The following is a 20,453-nucleotide window of genomic DNA, read 5'->3' on the forward strand; positions in this document are numbered from 1 at the left end:
GTGGAAATTGAGGCCCAGTGAGGTTATGGGAACTTGCCCAAGGCTTCCCAGATGGTAGATGGAGTGGGGTCTTAGTTCTCCTACCTCCCAGGGCAAGGTTGCTGCCACCAGTCCACCCTAGACAGCTCCCAATCTGTGCTGGGAGGCTGACCTCATCCTTCCTGATGAGCTGCCCCTGCTCCTTGGAGACCAGGCACAGAGCCTGTGCTGACCTCTCCAGCACAACCTGGAGGCAGAGGCAAGCGGGCCGCTTTCTGTCCATTTCATCTTAATACAACATTCAGCATTCGCTCATAAAATAATCATTTTCTCTCCCCGGTGACATGCGCATACAAGTCTCCTAACATCATAAATATGGGTGAAGATTATTAGTCATTTTTATTTATCTCACTAGCCCCTCCCCTCCCCAACACACCTTTTGTCTTGATCTCAGCACAAATGGGACTGAATTGGGGGTATTAACCTGGATCTCTGATAATAATGCCTTGCCTCCTGTGGTACTTTATACTTTTTTTCAAAGCGTCACACAATCGTGATGCATATTTTCTTCTTACAACAAATGCATGGAGGAAAGAGGGCTAGCATCATGAGTATACCCATTTCGCAGATGCGAACATATAGGTCAAGAGAGATCAAGGTCAAAGTCATATACTGAGACAGGAACAGAACTAATTTTTAAAAAACATTTTTATTTGTTTGACCTCCAAGGAAAGGTTCTCTGGGACACTGAGTGTGTTTGCTTCACACAAATAAATAATCTGTGTAGTATTTTACAAGTTTATAAAGAGTGTTCATCCGTGTTACTTTGTGGGTCCTCACAAGGCAGGTGTGATTTACTCTTGTTTGACAAAGCTCACACAACCAGTTAGTGGCAGATCTGGGCTCTAAAACGTTATTTCCCAAAGCGGATTTCAGGGGCCACTAGTCCTGACACAGGCTACAGGAAAAATGTTTTGTGGTCAAATGAGTTTGGGAACTCTGTGAGTCATATCCTCTTTGGGCGGCTTACCAGGGCCTTTGGTGTATTAGTGTCTCTGAGAAGTTGTGCAGGAAAGACTCTCATTTTGTTAGGTCTCATGTAGCTTCTCCCCACCATGTCTAATCACGAAGGTTGCATCTGACGGAAAACCTATTAACATGCTACAGAAATGCTGCCTGTGTGTACGCGTGATCCCTTCTCCCCCGTGTGTTTGGAGGCAGTGAGGATTAGAGCGTGGCTGGGAGAGGAGTGTGCAGGGGGTAAGGACGGTGTAGGGGACCCACTGCTGGGGACTACTAGAGCTGAAGCTCCCCTCCTCAGGCTGTGTCCTCTCTTTCCCTCTGGGCAGTGCAGAAAATTCACTCAATATTAGGCACAGTCAGCCCAGCCCATATCTGGGGCAGGATCAGAGGGGCCGCCTGAGTGGCCGAGTGGGGAGTCTGTGGTCGGTGCATGGTGGGAGATTTGGGGACAGCAGTCCTTGGCCATGGGGAAAAATCAACAGGGACCCACAATAGGGGCTCAGTCATGTCTGCCCTGGACGATGGTGGGGAAGTCACCCTATCCTCGTCGCCCAGACACAAAGCTCCCGAGGCAGGGCGGAAGTAAGAAAGCCAGGCTTTGGCGTTCAGCTGGCGTACTCTAACATCTGTGTGCCTTTAGGGGATGATCTAATCTGTCTGAGCCTCTGTTCCTTCCTCCTCAGAATGCAGATAACACTTCCCACTTTGTGACGTGGTGAGGATCAGATGGGGCAAGTGTGCAAAAGTGCCCTCCTTGGCCCTCATCTTTGTGTCAGCTCCATCTCTCTTCCCCTGCTTTTTTGGAGCCCCTCAGTCAGAACAAATAGCTTTCCACCTTCAGGCCTCCGTGAGCCTGTCATCTGTACCTCTGTTTAGTTCTCCCATCACCCTGCCTTCTGCCGTTTTATTATATGCCCATCTCCCCAATGGACCTGAAGTTCTCTGCAGGCTGCCGCCGACTCTGTCAGCGCCCACTTGTATCTGCAGGCCCCACCATCTCGAGTCTTCAGGCCAACCTCCCATTGCCGGTGTCTGGACCCCTTCTCTTGAGGGCTTTCTCTTTAGCTGCGGAGGCCACTGTGCCCTCACACAGAGCAGGCCAGACTTGCTGGGAGACTACACCCTCACCCAGCAGCCCTCCACCCATGCCCCACAGGAGCTGGTGCAGAAATACCCCAGCCCTTGTGTGCCCTAGCTGTGAGGTGGTGTTCAATAGCACTTCTCAGAGTTTCTTACTGGGACTGGGCTCTGGCTGCCCACAGTGGTAGCAGGCTTGGGGTCCCCCCATGCCGATGTCTCCTTTCCCATGTCAATTTCCAACCCTCCTGCTGGCACCTCTGCACCTTCATGAGGAATGACTACATTAGAGCTCTTGCTTAGCGTCTGCTTCCAGGGGAACCTGAGCTAAGATAAGGGCATCCTCCATGTGTCATTCATCTCTGTGTACACAGTGGGTGCTGATGAATCTCTGAATCCAGCAGAAATGAGCCATAGGAACAGTGCAGGGGTGACTATCAATCAATTAAGGCAATGACGTCAGTGGGCTCACCACATGGGTGGGTCCTGGGAGCAACAAGATAGAATACCTGCTCCCTTCCACACCTGGAAGCATCCACAGCCACACTCACACCTCTGTACATTCCCCACCTAATGTTTGGTCAAACCTTGGCAGGCAGAGAGGAGCTGAGGTCCAGGGTCCTTTCTCTATGAGCTGAGAGCAGGTTAGTGTCGTGTTTTGAGATCCCTTCATGAATAATGGTTGAGAAGTGCTGCTCTTTAGTACTAAGAATAGTGGTTATTCCTAGTGCATTTGACTCGGAGGTGGGGACTATTCCATTACTCTATTTATCCCACACTCGGTACACAGTTACTGAAACTGTCACCGTGTCCTACATTCCATAGGCCATTATGTGTATTTCAAACTATTATATAAATGGACTTGATTTGGCACTTCTGAATGTCATTAAACTCCTCCCATACCAGTAACAACACAGTTTCCATAGAAACGAATACATTTCAGAAAGGAAGGCACGGGGAAGAAAGCAGATGGAGTTGAGGGGAAAACGCGGCATCCTAGTTCCTACTTCCAGAGTGCAGGGCCCAGCACTGTGACATGAGCACTCTGTGGAGGTGGGGCAAGCTCCTTCAGGTTTTTATTGACTCCCTTTGATAAAAGCCCTGGATAGTTCATCTCAGCCTGAACCTGCTCATTCCAGTGCACAGCTCTAAAAACTATGGCACCGCAAGCCATTAAGCACCTTCCTTTATTCCAGCTTCTTTGGGGCTTTCTTCAGACCCTGGGGAGAGGGCTGGGGGAGGGTCTCAGCACTCAAAGAATTCTGTGATGAAGTCTTTGAGGCTGGCTGGGAATGGAAGGAAGAAGCAGAGAGAAGAAAGGAGGCCTCCTCGGTGCAGTTGACATAGTGGAGACCCCAGGAACTTGCCAGTGGCTGCTGTCCAAGTCACTGGGTCCACTCGTCATCAGTAAAGCTAGAATGTGAAAATGCAGCCTCCTGGGGTGGAAGGGGTGTGGTGTTTGGAGAGCCTGGCTGAGAGGCTGCCCACCGCCTCGGCAGGCTGCAAGTTTCTTGTCTTTGGAGGGATTCAAGCATAGGTTGCAACAGCCTCTTATAATAAAACATCTCACAGGGCTCATTTCTCCAGAAGCCAAGCTGGACACTCCTCTCCCGGCCTACAGTGTGACTGGATTCTCCTTCTCTGTTTCCATAGCTACTTATTCATACCCCGTTACTGCAACGACAATGTATTGTAGTTGCTGACGTGTTTGTCTCTCCCCCCAAGACAGTGGTATCCTTGGGGGCAGGGACTGTGTTTTTACACGCACAGCGCCAGGCACAGAGCAGGCACGGGACACATGGTTGGTGAATAAATGAGCATACGGACGTGTTCACAGTCTTAACACACATTGGTACTTGGCAGGGATATGGAACCAGATGACATTTGGTCCCTTCTGGCCTGGAGAATCTGTAATGATAGGGGTCTAAGCCTGCCCTGACTACATCTGGGATTTGAATCTAGATTTCTCCTACTCCTAAGCCACAGGGTTACATTAAGAATATTAGTCGCACGCCTGTAATCCCAGCACTTTGGGAGGCTGAGGCGGGTGGATGACCTGAGGTCAGGAGTTTGAGACCAGCCTGCCCAACATGGCAAAACCCCGTCTCTACTAAGCATACAAAAAAATCAGCCGAGTGAGGTGGTGGGTGCCTGTAATCCCAGCTACTCAGGAGGCTGAGGCAGGAGAATCACTTGAACCCGGGAGGCGGAGCTTGCAGTGAGCCGAGATCGCGCCATTGCATTCCAGCCTGGGCAACAAGAGTGAAACTCCATCTCCGTCTCAAAAAAAAAAATATTAGTCACAATGCTAAAAGGAAAACCAGAACCAAAACAGCCACAAAAGCAGCTGGGTGTGAAATGTTGGGGAAAACTCTCCCCACCTGCATTTTTCCTCTACACTCACCACCACAGTCCACACAGGAGACCTCTGTGGCCGAACGGGTGGGAGCAGCGGACACCAGCTGGGTGTCCTCCAACTCAATTCTTACACTGTCTACCTGGAGATAGTGTCAGATCCCACAGGCTGGGGCTCAGTCCCCAAGACTTCCCCCACACCCCGGCACCTGTCGCAAGTTCAGGCTTCCAGAACTTCTGGCAGACCCGCTTCGGGTTGGGGGTTCCCATGACCTCCTGTTTGAGTTTGATTAATTTGCTAGAGTGGCACAGAGAGCTCAGGGAAACACTTACCCACGTTTAGAGTTTATTCTAAAGGATATTACGAAGAATACAGATGAAGAGATTGGGAGGAAGGGGCACGGAGCTTCCACGCCCTCCCTGGGTGCACCACCCTCCAGGAAGCTTTACATGCTCAGCTGCCCAGAAGCTCCCGAAACTCAGTCCTTTTGGGTTTTTTTGGAAGCATTCCTTCCTCCAGGGTGTGAGGCGGGGCTCTCTCAGGGGAGGGTCTTAAGGCCCACAATCAGAAAGGTGGTGAAAGATTAGAGTCCTGCGATGGGGCAGGGGAAAGGAGGGCTGTAGAGAGATCCTGTTTCCCGAAGCCTGCCCCCCGAAGCCTAACACACCCAACATATGACAAAAGACTGTAGCAAGGGCTGTGGGAGTTATGAGCCAGGAACCGTGGATGAAATCCCCCCATCCCGTGCGCCTCTATATAGAAACATGTCTAGATACATCATAACACCTCGGGCCATGCCCTGGCTTTCAACCACTGATCCCTTACATCAAAAGAATATACATGATCTTTTAACAATTAGTTCAGTGCACTGTATTGCATGAATGTCTCCCAGGGTGAGGCCACTCAGGTTTGCAGGCTTTTTTTTTTTTTTTTTGAGACAGAGTCTCGCTCTGTCTCTCAGGCTGGAGTGCAATGGCGTGAACTCGGCTCACTGCAACCTCTCCTGGAGAATCAAGCGATTCTCCTGCCTCAGCCTCCCGAGGAGATGGGATTACAGGCGTGTGCCACCATGCCCAACTAAGTTTTGTATTTTTAGTAGAGATGGGGTTTCACCATGTTGGTCAGGCTGGTCTTGAACTCCTGACCTCAGGTGATCCACCCACCTCGGCCTCCCAAAGTGCTGGGATTACAGGCGTGAGCCACTGTGCCCAGCCTGCAGGCTTTCTTTAGATTTGAAGAAAAGTTTCCAAAACCAGGAGTGGTCCCAGCAAACACAGCTTCCCTTCCAGGCATCTGGGGATACCAAGCAAAGAGACAATGTCCTCTTTTGGTTTGAGACTCTTTCCAGTTGTTAATGTAATATTGGATTTCCTTCATTTTGTAACCCACTTTTCATTTCTTTACTCTCAGGTATGATTCCTCATTTTCTCCACTAGTCATTTATTTTTTACCTGCCCTTTTCCACCTTTGGAAGGGACATTGGGTTTGGCCACTGTGTGGTCCAGATGGCTGCTGGCAGCACTAGTCCAGCCAGTGCCTCCCCTCAGTCCATTCCCATTCATATCCAGGAAGGTTATGTAGGTTCCAAACTAGTGGACTATTTTTACCACCAGGCCCCCTAGTTGTATTTATTCTTAGCCTTAATTTTGCTAGACAGGGTGAAGGCACCTCCCACCCCCATCAGGGCCCTAGGAATTCTGACATAAGGTTTAAAAACACAGTGACAGTTTTTTGCTTAGAAATTATCTCTGCTTCTAGCACTTGTAGTTGCAGCCCTGGTCCTGGGATCACTGCATCACATAGGGGAGAAATAAAAGTTTTTTTGTTTTTTGTTTTTTTTTTTTGAGATGGAGTTTTGCTGTTGCTCGGGCTGGAGTGCAATGGCATGATCTCGGCTCTCTGAACCTCCGCCTCCCGGGTTCAAGTGATTCTCCTGCCTCAGCCTCCTGAGTAGCTGGGATTACAGGCACCTGCCACCATGCCCAGCTAATTTTTTTGTATTTTTAGTAGATATGGGGTTTCACCATGTTGGCCAGGCTGGTCTCAAACTCCTGACCTCAGGTGATCCACCCGCCTCAGCCTCCCAAAGTGCTGGGATTACAGGCGTGAGCCACCGTGCCCGGACAAGAAAAGCTTTTTTTTTTTAGCTGAGTCGGGAAAGAAAGAAAAAATAGTCATTATACCAGTGTACTCCTTCCTTGGCAAGAATTGCATAGTTATCTAGCATCCTTCCCACCTCCTCTTCCCCGATCAGCCAGAAAAACAGAGGAAAAAATCTATTGGGGACACTAGTACCACTCATGGTGTGTGTGAGCACACTCGTGAAGGCGTGCAAGCCAGCCCTTCATGTTTTTATGTCCCCATTTTAGACAACCAAGGTTTCAACTGCCTGTTCTGTTTCTCTATCAAATTCTTACTCTAAGGAGATCTCTCTGACTGTTGCTGGACATCATGGGCTTACAGTGTGTCCCTTGGTCTGAAGAAATGATGGTCAGCTGTCCAAATGCATACAATATCTTCTGTTCCTTTTTTTTTTAAATGACACTGTGAGCACTTCTATCTTCTACTGAGTAAGAAAAGCCCACTCCAGAGTCAGTGTCTATTCTAGACAAGACCCATTCATAGACCACCAGCATCAGTCTCACTTGCCAGCTGTGTTTAGAGCCTTCCCACCAGGGAATCTTCCACATAGCCACTGGCAGTCTCTGTCTCTCTTGCTGGCAGACAGAATAGCTCCTACTGGCATTATGTGCCTGAGAGGGTGCAAAAGGAACATGTCTAGATTCAGCCCATCTCTACACTGCTGCGATGCCTCCATATCTACCCATTTCGTGAGCCCAGGTGGCCACCTCAAGGGAGCAGCTGGGGCTATCTGGGTATCGATTCCCGTCACCTTCTGAAACTTTAAGGGAGTTCTTCTGATGGGAACTGACTTGTTCTGCTTTAATGCACCCCTCAAATTTCCACAGGACTGTGCTCCACATGGACATCCCATTAATAGGCCAGGTTTCCATTGCCCTTCTGCCTGGCCACATGGCCAGGCCATGGTCACTGCCCATGATTCAGTAAAACCTAAACACAGAGGCTTCTACCATTGTTCATTTTTTCCCATCACTATTAGGAAAACAGCATGCAATTCAGCTCCTATGCAGACCTGTATTTACCTTCTCTGATCAAAGCACTAACCTTCGAAACAGGTTGGTGTCCATCCACATTAGAACTGCTGTCTGTCAACCAAACAGCTCCTGAGTCAATCAAGAGCTGTTCATAATGCATTGTCCATGTGTTGATTGAACCCAGCAGCACCTCACACCGTTCCAGAGTCAGTTGTAGGGGAGAAGAAGCTCCCTGCCTGAGAGTGTCTTGTCCTTGAATTCCACAGGCAGCATGATCCTCTAGAAACCACTTCCATGTTATGTACTATTCTGGGCACTGCTGTCCCCATTAGAATGTTTCTCTGACATCATGGAAGACAGGATGAGTATTTCAGGTGGGTCCTGTGCACCCACCTTCCAAGACAGCTAACGTTTCATAGCAAGGCAGTAAATGCCCTCAAGAGGAAATTCTCTAGTCCAAAGTCCTAGCAGTTGTTGCTGGGAGGTGCTCAGAGGCGTTTGCCATAAGCCCCAGGAAATGCTCCACAGAAGTATATTGAATCTCCCCAAGTGGAGGCAAACTTTCTGGGGACCAAGACAATTGCCCGCTGCCTGTGTTACTCTGGATGAATCACATCCCTTTCCTAAGTCTTTGTTTCCTCGTCTCTAGGCGACTGCCAATGTTTCTTTTAAAAGTCTATGATTGTCAAATTATCCAGTCCCAGCATCTTGGAGCTACTGACTAGGGGCAGAGAGGGTCACTGTCCTTACTTTGCTGTCAACGTCTACTCTACACACTGTGCTGGGCTCCTGGGATCTAACGGAGACCAAACAGAGCCAACTGACTGGCAGGGGAGGCAGGTGTTACTAACACAAAACAACTGGGCTCCCAGCTAAACCCTACCTTAAGCCTGGAACTGCAGCCCTTGGTGAAAACAGGTGACTCAATTTTTCTCCCAAATGTTGCTTTTTTGGCCTGCCACATCCCTATCCTGTGCCCATGAAAAGACTTCAGCTGGCAGAGTAACACAAGTGGCTGAGCATTGGGGATACAAGTGGCTGAGTGGCGAGCAGGGCGGCAACTGGGCATTGGAGACTATGGATAGATGAGGCTAACTTCAGACAGTGCAGCTTCAGGGAACGATCGCCTTCTTCCTGCACTATCCCCTTTCCAACTCCCCATTCTGCCAAGAGCCACTTCCATCACCCAGTAAAATCCTCCACATACACTACCCTTCAATCAGTTCATGTGACCTGATTCTTCCTGACGCTGGCAAGAACCTGGATGCCGAGAAGGCAGGAGCTTGGACACTGCTGTGGAGCCGCACAGAGCCTGCTCCTGCCAGAGAGGAGCAATCAGCCGGTTCCAGCGTTCATTCCCTCTGATTCCTGCACTCGCCTGCTCACACGCTCCCTCTCTCAAGGAGGGGCCAGAGGTAGGCTGAGTGAAAGGAGCCACTTCAGTTCCCACCCACAAAGAGGGTCAAGGGAATTATCCCATCTCATTAGTAAATAATTGCAATATGAATGTATACGTACAAACTGAGCTCAGAGCTCTGAAAGGAACGATCTGGTTCTACAGGAGCATGTAACTTAGGAACTGGATCTTGACTGAGGAGGGGTGGGTCAGAGGAGGCATCACTGGAGCAGAGACTTGAGCTGTGATTTGAAGGATGAGCAGGAATTATCACGTGAAGGGTTTGGGGATGGGGTGAGCGTGGCAAGCACCCCAAGAACAGGGAGCAGGGTAGACACAGGCCCTATGACAGGGGCCCTGCTTGAGGAGCAGCAGGAAGGCCCATGTGACTGGAGCGCAGGGTGTTTAAGGGGGTAGGATGAGGTCAGAGGTAGGTAGGAAGCAGATCACGTGGCACCTTGTAGAACATGCTAACAATGTGAGGTTTTTTTTTTTTTTTTTTTTTGAGACAGAGTCTCCCTCTATCACCCAGGCTGGAGTGCAGTGGCACGATCTCGGCTCACTGCAACCTCCGCCTCCCAGGTTCAATCGATTCTCCTGCCTCAGCCTCCCAAATAATTGGGATTACAGGTGCGTGCCACCATGCCTGGCTAATTTTTTTGTATTTTTAGTAGAGATGGGGTTTCACTATTTTGGCCAGGCTGATCTCAAACTCCTGACCTCAGGTGATCCACCTGCCTCGGCCTTTCAAACTGCTGGGATTATAGGCATGAGCCACCGTGCCCGGCCTTGAGTATTTTTTTTTTAAAGCCATTGACATATTTTCAAAAGGAACATGACATGGTCAAATTTGCATTTTGAAACACTGCTCTGGCTAAAGTGTGGAAAGCGACCTGGGCATGGGGATTGGGCACGATAGATGCAAGGAGCCGGTTAGGAGTCCAGGGGAGAGAGGCTGGGGACAGGGTCTAGGGTGGTGGCATGAGGTGGAGAGAGGAGGGTGGGTACAGGAGGCACTCAGGAGATAACGTTCCCTAGGACTTGCTGAGGATCGGATATGAGTGTGAGGGAAAGGGAAGTTTAAAAAGGAACTTTGGCTGGGTGCAGAGGCTCCTGTCTGTAATACTAGCACTTTGGGAGGCCCAGGTGGGAGGATTGCTTGAGGCCAAGGGTTTGAGACCAGTCTGGGCAACACAGTGAGGCACCGTCTCTACAAAAATTAAAAAAATTAGCTGGGCATGGTGGTGCATGCTTGTTCTTCTGGCTACTTGGGAGGCTGGGGTGGGAGGATTGCTCGAGCTCAGGAATTGGAGGTAGTAGTGAGCCACAATGGTGCCACTGCACTCCAGCAGAATGAAACCTTGTTTTGGTGAAAAAAAGAAAAAAGGAACTTGGCAAGGTCTGCACCTTAGGGGTCCATAGTCCAAGAGAGGCAGGACTCCTGGTAGGAGGTAGGAAAGGTGGCTGGAGGAATGGGCTGAGAAAAAGCTTTGGAATGTTCCCTCAGATCCTGGCTGGAGAGTGGAAACGGCAGGTCTCTTGTTCCAAGACACCGAGCGAATTAAATAACAATCATAAAGTGCCCTGTAAAACTGAGTCTTGCCATAAATAATAAACAGGGACGTTATACAAGTAATGGGCTTTGCAGCCCCAGTGGAAGGAAACACATCAGTAAGAAGAATGAAGTTAGAAAAAATGCACCCCAAAGCCCCAACTAACAAAATGACGGTATTAGCCAACATCCCGGGGGCTCGGCAGGCAGTGGAGGAATGGGCTCAGGAAAATGACTGTGGCCCTTTGCGTGAGCCAGACTGTATGGCTGCAACAAAGTGAGAAGTGCTGCCAGTAGCAGGGAGGCCCGCTCATCCCTGGGTCAGGTCCCCAGGCCAAGGACCCTGGCCTCCTGCTTCCCGTCTGCCCTGAGAAAAGCACAGCTCATCCCGCAGGCCTGCCTCTTTCCCTGCCACCCAGCATATAGCTGATATGGCCCGAGTTCACCCTTAATGACAGATGGGAGAAAGAAACATAGATCCACCTTCAGAGGCTGCCAAGGAAAGCCAGTCTATTGACTTTTTTGTACTGGTTCCTTTGGTGACCAAGACATTTAAAATTATGGGATGGGCTGTGAGAACAGGGTGTGGGCTGGGTGTTGAGAGCCAAGATAGATTTTTGAATCATCACGTTTTAGAGACATACAGGTCATCTTATGAAACATGATTCCATTTTGCACATGAGAAGGTTGAGATCTGAGTGTCTGGGGACTTGCCCAAGCTCACACTGCCGGCTTCTCACTCTTAGGTGCTCCTCGTACTACACATCCCAGCTGTTTGGCACCTCTCTTTCTATACGAGGAAACAGTAGATGCTTTAGACTCATTTTGTTAAATTAGTGTACAAGGGTGCATAAAGAACAGGCTCTCATGCCATCATAAAGAACTTTAGAGCTGTCGAAGAAATGAGATTCTCAACCTCCCAGGGCTCTGACTCCCCTGTAAGGCTGGGAGGTGAGGACAGGTGCTGTGGGGGAGGGGCATTTGCACACAGAGCCTGGACTGGGACCATGGTGCTGTTCGGGAGCTGTGGACCACGCAAGAAGCTGCTGGTTATTTATGGAACCAGCTTTCCCCTTCCTGGGTGCTCCAGCTCTTCCCACACAGGGCTAGAGGTCTCCAGCCAGCAGAAGCTGCCTTTGCTAATCACTCACAAGTGTTTCGTCCTGAAAGATGAAAGGGACAGCACCCAGAGGCATTTCTACTCTCCGTTGGTCTCTTGAAGCAGCCATCATTGCAATGCTGAAAGTCCAGGGAAACCAACACCCACCCTGATGGGCAGCCTGAGAAGGCACCAGTGTTAGGGAGGAGCACCCTCCTGTGCAGGCCCCCCTGTGCCCCAAGGAGATGGCCGAAGGGGAGGTCAAAACTTGGATGCCTCTACTTCTTCCCTCCTTTAAATATCCTCTTCCTCCTTTCCCCTTCTCAAGAGTCCTGTGGCCTGCCAGCTTTTCTGGTCCCCTAGGAATTGTCTTCTCTGGTCTGTGTTCCTCACTCCACGTCTTCCCTGATTTTCTGCATATCAACTCAAGTTTTCCCTGTGTTCTGCCCTCTCTTCTCCCTGCCTTGCCACTTCCTCTCTTTCCACCCACCCTGAAAAATGAAACCAAGCTAAAGTGTTAGAGGCTTCCCCTCTGCTCATGATCTCAGCCTCCTCTTCCAGAAGTCTAAGAGCCCTGGGTGTCTGGAGCCCTGGGCTGTGGTCCAGCCACTTCCCATGGGCCCCAGGCAAGTTGCTGCATGCTCTTGGGCCATGATGAGTTATTGGGTTGCACTGTAATCTCTAGAGTTGTTGACAGGTCTAACACAGAGGAGACCTGAGCTCTCTGAGGCAGGCACAGCCCCTCCCCTGATACATGTGACAGCCTTCTACTCTGCCTGGGAATAGGATCAGGTCTGGGGAAGCCATGTGCTTTGAGAAGGTGAGTGGTCTGGATCTCCAGGAGAGAGAGGTCATAAAAGGGGAGGGCCAGGAAGGGGAGGTGAAGGGTGTGTGCATGTGTGCACACATGTGGGTGTATGTGTGCATGTGCATGCATGTGTGCATGTATGCATGTGCATGCAGGTGTGTGTGTGTGTATGTGTGTGTGCATGCTCATGTGTGTGTTGGAGATGTGGCTGAGGAACCAGTGAGAGCAGACTGGATCTACTTAAAGATGTCCTGAGAGTATGGGCTGGCAGTAGGTGGGGTGAGGAAGGAGAGCTGGTACAGAAAGAAGGGAAACTACCCCTGGGGAAGGCCTCCTCACCCAGCCCTCCTTCCATGGCTTGCCTGGACCCTACTCCCAGGAAGGGGCTGTACCACTGGAACTGGAAGAAAGCCTGAGAGTGAGCACCAAGGTAGACTCTAGGAATCACCCAAAACAGGGAGACCGTTTTGCGGACCGTTCCACATCCGTGTGCTCTATCTGAGGCGCTCCTTTTCAAGACCTACCTGACACCTGCGAGGGACTTGTACATTCCTCCTTTGTCACTCTTGACATTCATACCTAAATGAATGTTGAGCGACTACTCCCTATGTGCAAACACTGGGCGAAGGCCCAGGGAGAGGAGAGGAAGGAACAGGAATCTTTGCCCTCTTCCAGCTGATTCTCTAGGTGGGACTGACGGCACATGAGGAAGCAGACCAATAACTAATCACATGTCATGATAGGTGCCACTCAATACACACACCAGCTGCCGTGATGAGCACAGGGTGCAGGGAGAGGGGTGTCTGTGTAATTTAGATAGATGGAAGGTAGGATCTCTTTGTGGAGGTGACACATACACTGAGATGTATTTTTACTGTGAGCTCCTTGAGGTCAGGAAATGTGTCTTACTGTACTTTTTTTTTTTTTAGATGGAGTCTCACTCTGTCACCCAGGCTGGGGTGCAGTGGCAGGATCTCGGCTCACCGCAGACTCTGCCTCCTGTGTTCAACTGATTCTCCTGCCTCAGCTTCCTGAGTAGCTGGGGCTACATGTGCGTGCCACCAAGCCTGGATGATTGTTGTTTTTTTTTTTTTTTTTTTGTATTTTTAGTAGAGACAGGGTTTCACCATGTTGGCCAGGCTGGTCTTGAACTCCTGACCTCAAGTGATCTGCCTGCCTTGGCCTCTCAGAGTGCCGGGATTACAGGCATGAGCCGTCATGCCTGGCTTGTGTCTTATTTTTATAGCTCCAGTGCTTAGAACAATTCTGGCACTTGTGAGAAATTGGTATTATTTTTATGGTATTCAATGAATGTTTGATGAATAACTGAATGATCACTCATCAGCAGTTCCTATATAAAGCACATGTGCTTAATCACATGAAGACAGTGATCTCAAACAAATGTGAAATTGTTATGGCTAATCTGTCTTTACTTCCTCCTTTCTTGCCTGCCCTTTGTTGATTTTTGCTTGTATCTCCTTTTGATGGCTCAGTTGTGTTGAGTCCACACAGTACAGGACACACACACACACACACACACACACACACACACACACTCTCTCTCTCCATATATTACCAACCACCTCCATTCCTGCAAAGACTGCAGATTCTATCCACGAAGCTATTAAGCACTCCCGAATACTGCAAACCTGTCATTGACTATCACATGCCTCCTTAAATGATCTTTGAATAGCATTTTCTTTTTATTGCTTTGTGTAGTTTAACGGCACCAATTGTGATTACTCTAACTTATGATAAACCCCAGATCTATAAAGCTCCTGTTCATTCATTATTTTCCTCTTGCTCCTTCTCAAGCTGTTATTTTTTGGAATGTAGTGAGCGGGGAGGAGTGGAGACAGAAGAAAATAAAAGGACACAAAATTAACAGGAAAACAAATAAAATAGGGAAGCACTTCTCCCTGGGTGACAGGCACCCTATTAGATACTGTTAAACAGAACAAATATGCTTTAATACAGCACCAGTAGGTCTTTTATATTTATTCTAAATGGGAAATATAATGATCACCAACTTTAAGGGAAGAAGAAGCTAATTGTTCTAATATCTCACTAATCCTAGTGTTCTAATATCTCACTAATCCTAGCAACTGGGAGAAAAATAATTGTTTCTCCCTATTTTACCAATTGTTCAATTTATACCAAGGTGTGTTGTGTAGCATGGACAGAGATTTCTATTTCTTGATGTATGTCATGGCTGCTATTCCATTTTAATTATTAATATGTGGAAATTATAATTATTTTGAGTATTGGTATGAGATAATTATAAATATAAAACAGCTCCACATGCTTTCTGATGCCCTTTCTTATCTGCAGATGTGTTGGAGTTTGGGCGTATGAGCTTTAGAGAGAGAGAGAAACGTATAATGTGGTACTTAGGGCAGCAAGGCTGGCTGGAGTGGAAGAAGAGGAGCCTCCTCCCTCCAGAGCCCTCCCTCTCCTTCACCTCTGCCTTCCAGCCCTCCAGAGCCAAAGCTGACCCACCTGTGTCTTTCCTCTGCCCCACTGCCTCACCCTCCTCTTACCCTGTCTCTGAGTTGTTAGTTGAGATTTCTAACTCATCACACATGTTGGCTCAGCTTGCATCCCATCCCCTCATCTCCTCAGCCACCTAGAAGCTGAGGTCAGATACCTGGAGCTTTGGGTTTCAATTCCAGCCCAGCTCCTGACTGTTTGGCTTCCCCAATACCTACAAACCTCTTTCGAGCTTCTCTAATGAGCATCGCCAGCAAGGGAACACGTCTATTCAGCACCACGGACAGAGGCACGCTGTCAGTTCCCACAAATTAGAAGTTACTGCCTAGCAGTCTTGTCAAGGCAGTGGTGTTGGGGAGGGAAGGGGAGGCTGAGAAAGAGAAAAGTCAGTAAAGGCAACTGACTGGTAGGACACAGAAAATGCAGCCCCCAACTCTGGCTGTACTCAGCCATGGAGTTCCTACAAATGGGAAGTAGCTGTTGTCTTCTTTCAGGCAGGCAGCAAATAGGCGAGGTGATCACTTCCTGTGCTTAATTGTGCTGGCCTAACTCTTGTCAGATTGTCACCATGATGGGTGCTGGAAACAGGTCCACAGCTGGCAAAGTCTCAGGCATGGGGAGCGCATGGGGATGTGGTTGTCATGGTCGGAGTTGGGAGGAGAGACAGCTGAGGAGCTTGGAAAGAGGGCACTGAGACCATGCTATGGTCGCACTCTGGGGATAGAGATGGTAGGAAGGAGCTGCCTCCTTCTTGCTGGAATGGGAATGAGGAGACATGGGCCCTGGGCCCTGGAAGGGGAGAGGTCCAGCTCATGGCAAGCATGGCTGGTGGGAGCCAAGGCTTCATTTGTCTGACTTTAATGAATAAATGGCATCCCCAGCCATTGTTTATCTACTTTTGAATCCTGACAAATAGTCTGTGGCATTTGATGGAGAGGGTTATTAGCTGCATGGAGACAGATGGCTAGGGATGGAGAGGATTGGTTCTTTATTACAACAGACCCATAAGTGACAGCACTCCTCCTCCCAGCCTCCATGCCAATGTCAATACGTTTCTCAAGCCTTCAGTGACCCAGGGAAGCCAGTGCAAGAGGAAGACAGAATGGCCTGTGAGTAAGAGGGAGAGGAAGGGTCAGTGGAGTTGGGAAAGGGGACAGGTTTCCAAGGGTAAGTTCTTTGGGAATAAAGACATTGCCTTATTCTTCTTTAGTATTCTCCTAAGTGCCTGTATAGTGCTGTTTATTCACCAGGCATTCAAGAAACATGAGTGATGGAGGAGGCAGGTAGAGAGGTCTGGATTAGAAATGAAAATAGGAGCAGATTTAATTGGGCTGGCCGTGGGGTGGGGTGGGGGAAGAAATGGTAGGGAAGAGAGAGGAAGATAAGTAGGAGACACAAAGGGAGAAGGGAAGATTGCATAAAGAAAATGCTCCTGAATCAGCATCCTATGTTTCAGGCATTCAATACGCTTCCCCATATGATTGTACAAATGGCTTCGTGGAAACCAAACTGATCTTCCCACTCTCCCCTTCTGGGCGGTCCTGGTTCTTATTCCTGTTTCCTCTGTCCTGTGGCTATAGGGGAGAGCTTCCTCCCTCCAGATTACCCCTGAGACGACGGGGAGGTTCTCACTGACCTTCATTCATTCTCCGAAACTTGTCCTTGGCCATGTAGCCCAGCACCAGACAGCATCCTCTCTTCTGGAGGCCCAGCTCTGGAAGAGAAGCATAGGTGGGTGAGTTGGGAATGGGAACAGGCCAGGCATTGGGTGGGGGGCCCTCTGCAGGGGGCTGTGGAGCTTGTTGCTCTTGTAAACAGAGGTACTTTTGTTTAGCCAACATTTATATGGAACTTATTATGTTCCAGGCATAATTTTAAGCCTGCAATTCTTCATTTTGATTCTCATAACAACCCTGTGAAGGATGTTTTCCCCATTTTCTATCATCCCCATTCACAGATATATGAAGTTAGTGGCATTGGATGAAAGAGCTAGCAGGTGGTAAAGCCAGAGCTTTGAACCTAGGCAGTCTGGCTCTGAGTCCATGCTCATAAACATAACTCTGGGTTATTGAGGCCCTTTGTATCTCAAGCTTGGGGACTATGCTCAGATCAGCTTGGGACTGTGGCCAGACCTGCCAGGGATGATGCAGAATCTATCCAGTGGTGTCTAGGATGGAACAGTGCAACCAGACACAATGGGTGACTCAGGAGGATGAAGAAGTGATTGTGTGAGTTTAGGGGAGCAGGATGACACAGAGGTTAAGGTATAGGCAGAAGAGCTCTCTGTACCTTTTGGGGAGGGTGCATTTCTGGTGCTAGAGATTCCTGTGCCTTCCTATATCAAGGCCCAATTTAGCACCATCATTAAGCACTTGTGAAATGTAGACTTAGAGCACAGGGGTCGAGATAGCTGAGAGACACAGACTCCACAGCGCTTTGACCCAATTGGAAAAACAAGATGGAATAACAATTCCAGGTAGCAAATGCAAGAGACAACTTTTTTATTTGCACAGTATTTTGTAAATCAGTGTCCATTGTGTATGTGAGCATTAAATTGGAGTCCATCTGCCTCACAAGAAGGCAAGCTTTCCTCTCTGGTATTTGTGCTTTTATCCTGATTCATCTTAAGCACTTTATGGATTCTGAAGCAATAGCACACTAATTTTTTTGGCCCCCCTCTACCCCCAAACAACCCCCGAGGTGGGCATATGGGCCACTGCAACTGATATTATGCAGATGGAAAAACTGAGGTTCAACCATGTTAAATGGATTCCCATGATCGTTTTAGACCCCCACCCCACCTTGTAGCATAGAAGTCATACACATGTGACAGCTGCCTCAAACTTGGTAAATAGATAAGGAATTTGATTTCTGGAAGAGGGAATGTGACTGCAGCTCTTCCTGGCCCTTGCCAGGATTTCTGGGCTCCTCCATGGTCCTTCCCTTGGTTTTTCAGAGAAAGAGGGTCCCAGTGAGTGATGCGTCACAGCACCTTCTCTCACGACACCGAGTGTCTCCCTGAACCCAGCCAGTCAGTGTCCAGGCTCAAGAGGATAGACAGAGTGGGTCATTCCTCTTTCTCCTTTTCCATCCACCATCTGCAGCCCAGGTCCACCCGCCAAGCATAGCAGGTTGAAAGAGAGTACAGGGCCCACAAGACACAGATGAGTTAAGCTCAGGGGCTCTTGCCCTAGAGAAAAACAAAGCATGGCAGGAGGTGGCAGAACGCCATGGCCCAGGGAGGTCGCTGGCTTTGATCTCCTGATTCTTTAAAAGGGTTTGTTGACTATCAATCAGTAAAGAGCAGAGAAGCAGATCTGAGGGCACCGTTTCCAAAGGCACTCACTTCTCTTCCTTCCCCTCCACACTGGCGTCTGAAGCCTCAGCCAAACTGCCCTCACTTCAAACGGCCTTACATCTCAGGCACCCAAATTGACGACGTTAAGTTCCCTCATTCAAGGCCTTGGCCCTTTCTTCAGGGGCTCCTGCTCTGTCGCGGGCCTCATGGATCAAAGCTCCTTTGATGTTTACTTACTATATTTGTGGCTTCTTTCTAACAACCACCTTCAAGAGGCAGGAATGCAGCCTTCCAGGAGGGGGCCAGCGGAAGTACAAGCTGCGAGGAGGTGCTGAGCTCCCTGGAACAATAGCCTCTCGAGGGAGACTGTATTGAAACCTCAACACGCTGACAACAGGCAGAGTTAACCAGCCCATTATAATTGCACACGCATTGTTCATCATTAGAATGATACAATTGCTGACAATTCCTATGATATTTTTGCCATTGACATTGTATGCCCATCTAAAGCACATCAGCAATGGCTCCTAATGAGAAAGGGAGTTTGGGCTCCTGGACTAAGCCCAAACTCAATCCAGGAGCCTGGGAGGGAGGCAGGGGAGCACTGAGTAGGGAGGGCAGAAGATACTGGATGGATTTAGGCCAATGTTCCAGCTGGTCTTCTGGACTGTCACTGAACGCTCAGGCAGATGGAAGGGTGAACAATTCTCTTACAGATTTAGAGAGTGTGAGCAATCTGTCGGATCTGGATTATCTTAGTTGAGTAGAGAACTCAACCTCTCCTATGCTACATACTAGGACACCCCCCAGGGCAACTACTTGAGGAGAGGCTGTGTGGACGAGCGGTTATGATATAATAACTAAGATTCTCACTATGTTTGATTTTTGCAAATGAGCAGGAAAATAAGTTTTAAAAAACCTGATTAATAAAAGAAATTGAGAATGAGGCAATTTCTCAATGTATTTGGCTCATTTAATTTGACACGTGTGGGTTAGTCTTAATTATTTAGGCGGCTACATTACAAGGCGCTAATAAGCACACTGCAGAAATTTATTAAGTGCGAGGGCTCTCTGACTGAGCCTTTGTAGAGAAGCAGGGAGAAGCTACTGGGAGCTTTGCAAGAACAAGCAGGTTGGAGGATGAGTGAAGTGAGAATTAGTTAGTTGTCCATATATGAAAATTTGGGATGCCCTTTGGGGAGATTTGCAAAGCTAAATTAAAGGTCATTGGGTTCACATGAGTGTGCCAGCAGGGAGGAAGTGGGGGAAGGGAGGGGAGGCTGGAAACCCAAGTGGGGAGGTGAATATTGTCCAAGGTACGAATCACAGAGAGAACCAGGAGGAAGCAGGAGGCAATTGCTTTGGCTTGGGGAGACTCTACCAAGCCAAACTAAGGTTATTAGGAGAGAGTTGATAGAGCATGACAGAACAGGAATCTCTCTCTTTGTGAGGTAGACCAGCCACCACCAGACTGTCACCTTCCTTGTCCCATAGCACGGAGATGAATGGGAGAGTCAGATCACAGATGCACATTTTGGAACAGTAAGATGAAGGGATCTTCTCCAAGTAGGCTTTGGGGGTGCTGTCTTTGGCTTTATCAGTAGCAGAAACACCCAGATACTCTAAAGGTGGCTATGGAAAAATAATTACCATGAAAGGAGTCAGTCCTGGCTTAAAAGGAAAGTTCACAGCAAAGAAGTCCAGGGTCACCTGTGGATGGGGCAGTGGAGAGCACTGTCCCAGGAACAAGGAAGGTTTAAGAATACCGCCTGTGCAAGGAAAAATGGATTGGAGCAGGGTATGTTTGTTAGGGAGAAGAGAAGATTGCACCCTTGGGAACTCCTGGCCTCTGGACTCCGAGCAACAGAAGTGTCAGGACTGTGCCTTCTCCTGCTCTGAGCCTGTAGGACCAAGCACGGTGCCTGACACGTGGCAAGTGCTCAGGAACGGTCTGCTGACTTAATGAAAGGGCTGGCTACAAAATATGGGGCAGTGAAGTGTCCCCTCTGACTCAGGTCAGAATGAAAATAAGTGGGCTTCACTGTAGCACAATGGGTTTAGGTTAGCGGAGGTTGGTTGTAGAGTGAATGAAACTTGTATCTCATTGGAAGAGAAGCCTAGAGAACATGGTGGGATTTCCTCCTGGGAGAAATAAAAGCGGATGGCTTTTTAAGTGGGATGGGTTTTCTTCCATTTCAGAAGGTGCAGATAAGATGTTTTCTAGCCTTAGAATTCCTTCATTCTTACTAGTAATGTAGT

General features: G+C 48.8%; 1 protein-coding gene across 7 annotated transcripts in view; it reads right to left on the reverse strand.

The window, feature by feature from the left end:
• Positions 1–20,453, reverse strand: part of KIRREL3 (kirre like nephrin family adhesion molecule 3) — a 581,063-nt gene that overhangs the window by 117,681 nt on the left and 442,929 nt on the right. For all 7 annotated transcript variants that reach the window (XM_032167866.2, XM_032167865.2, XM_058446270.1 and 4 more), the window contains one exon: positions 16,533–16,610. In XM_032167866.2, the coding sequence (XP_032023757.1) occupies positions 16,533–16,610 (78 nt within the window). The remainder of the gene's footprint in view (positions 1–16,532; positions 16,611–20,453) is intronic.

Source organism: Hylobates moloch, unplaced genomic scaffold (assembly GCF_009828535.3).
Source record: "Hylobates moloch isolate HMO894 unplaced genomic scaffold, HMol_V3 SCAFFOLD_11, whole genome shotgun sequence".
NCBI classification, from domain to species: Eukaryota; Metazoa; Chordata; class Mammalia; order Primates; family Hylobatidae; genus Hylobates; species Hylobates moloch.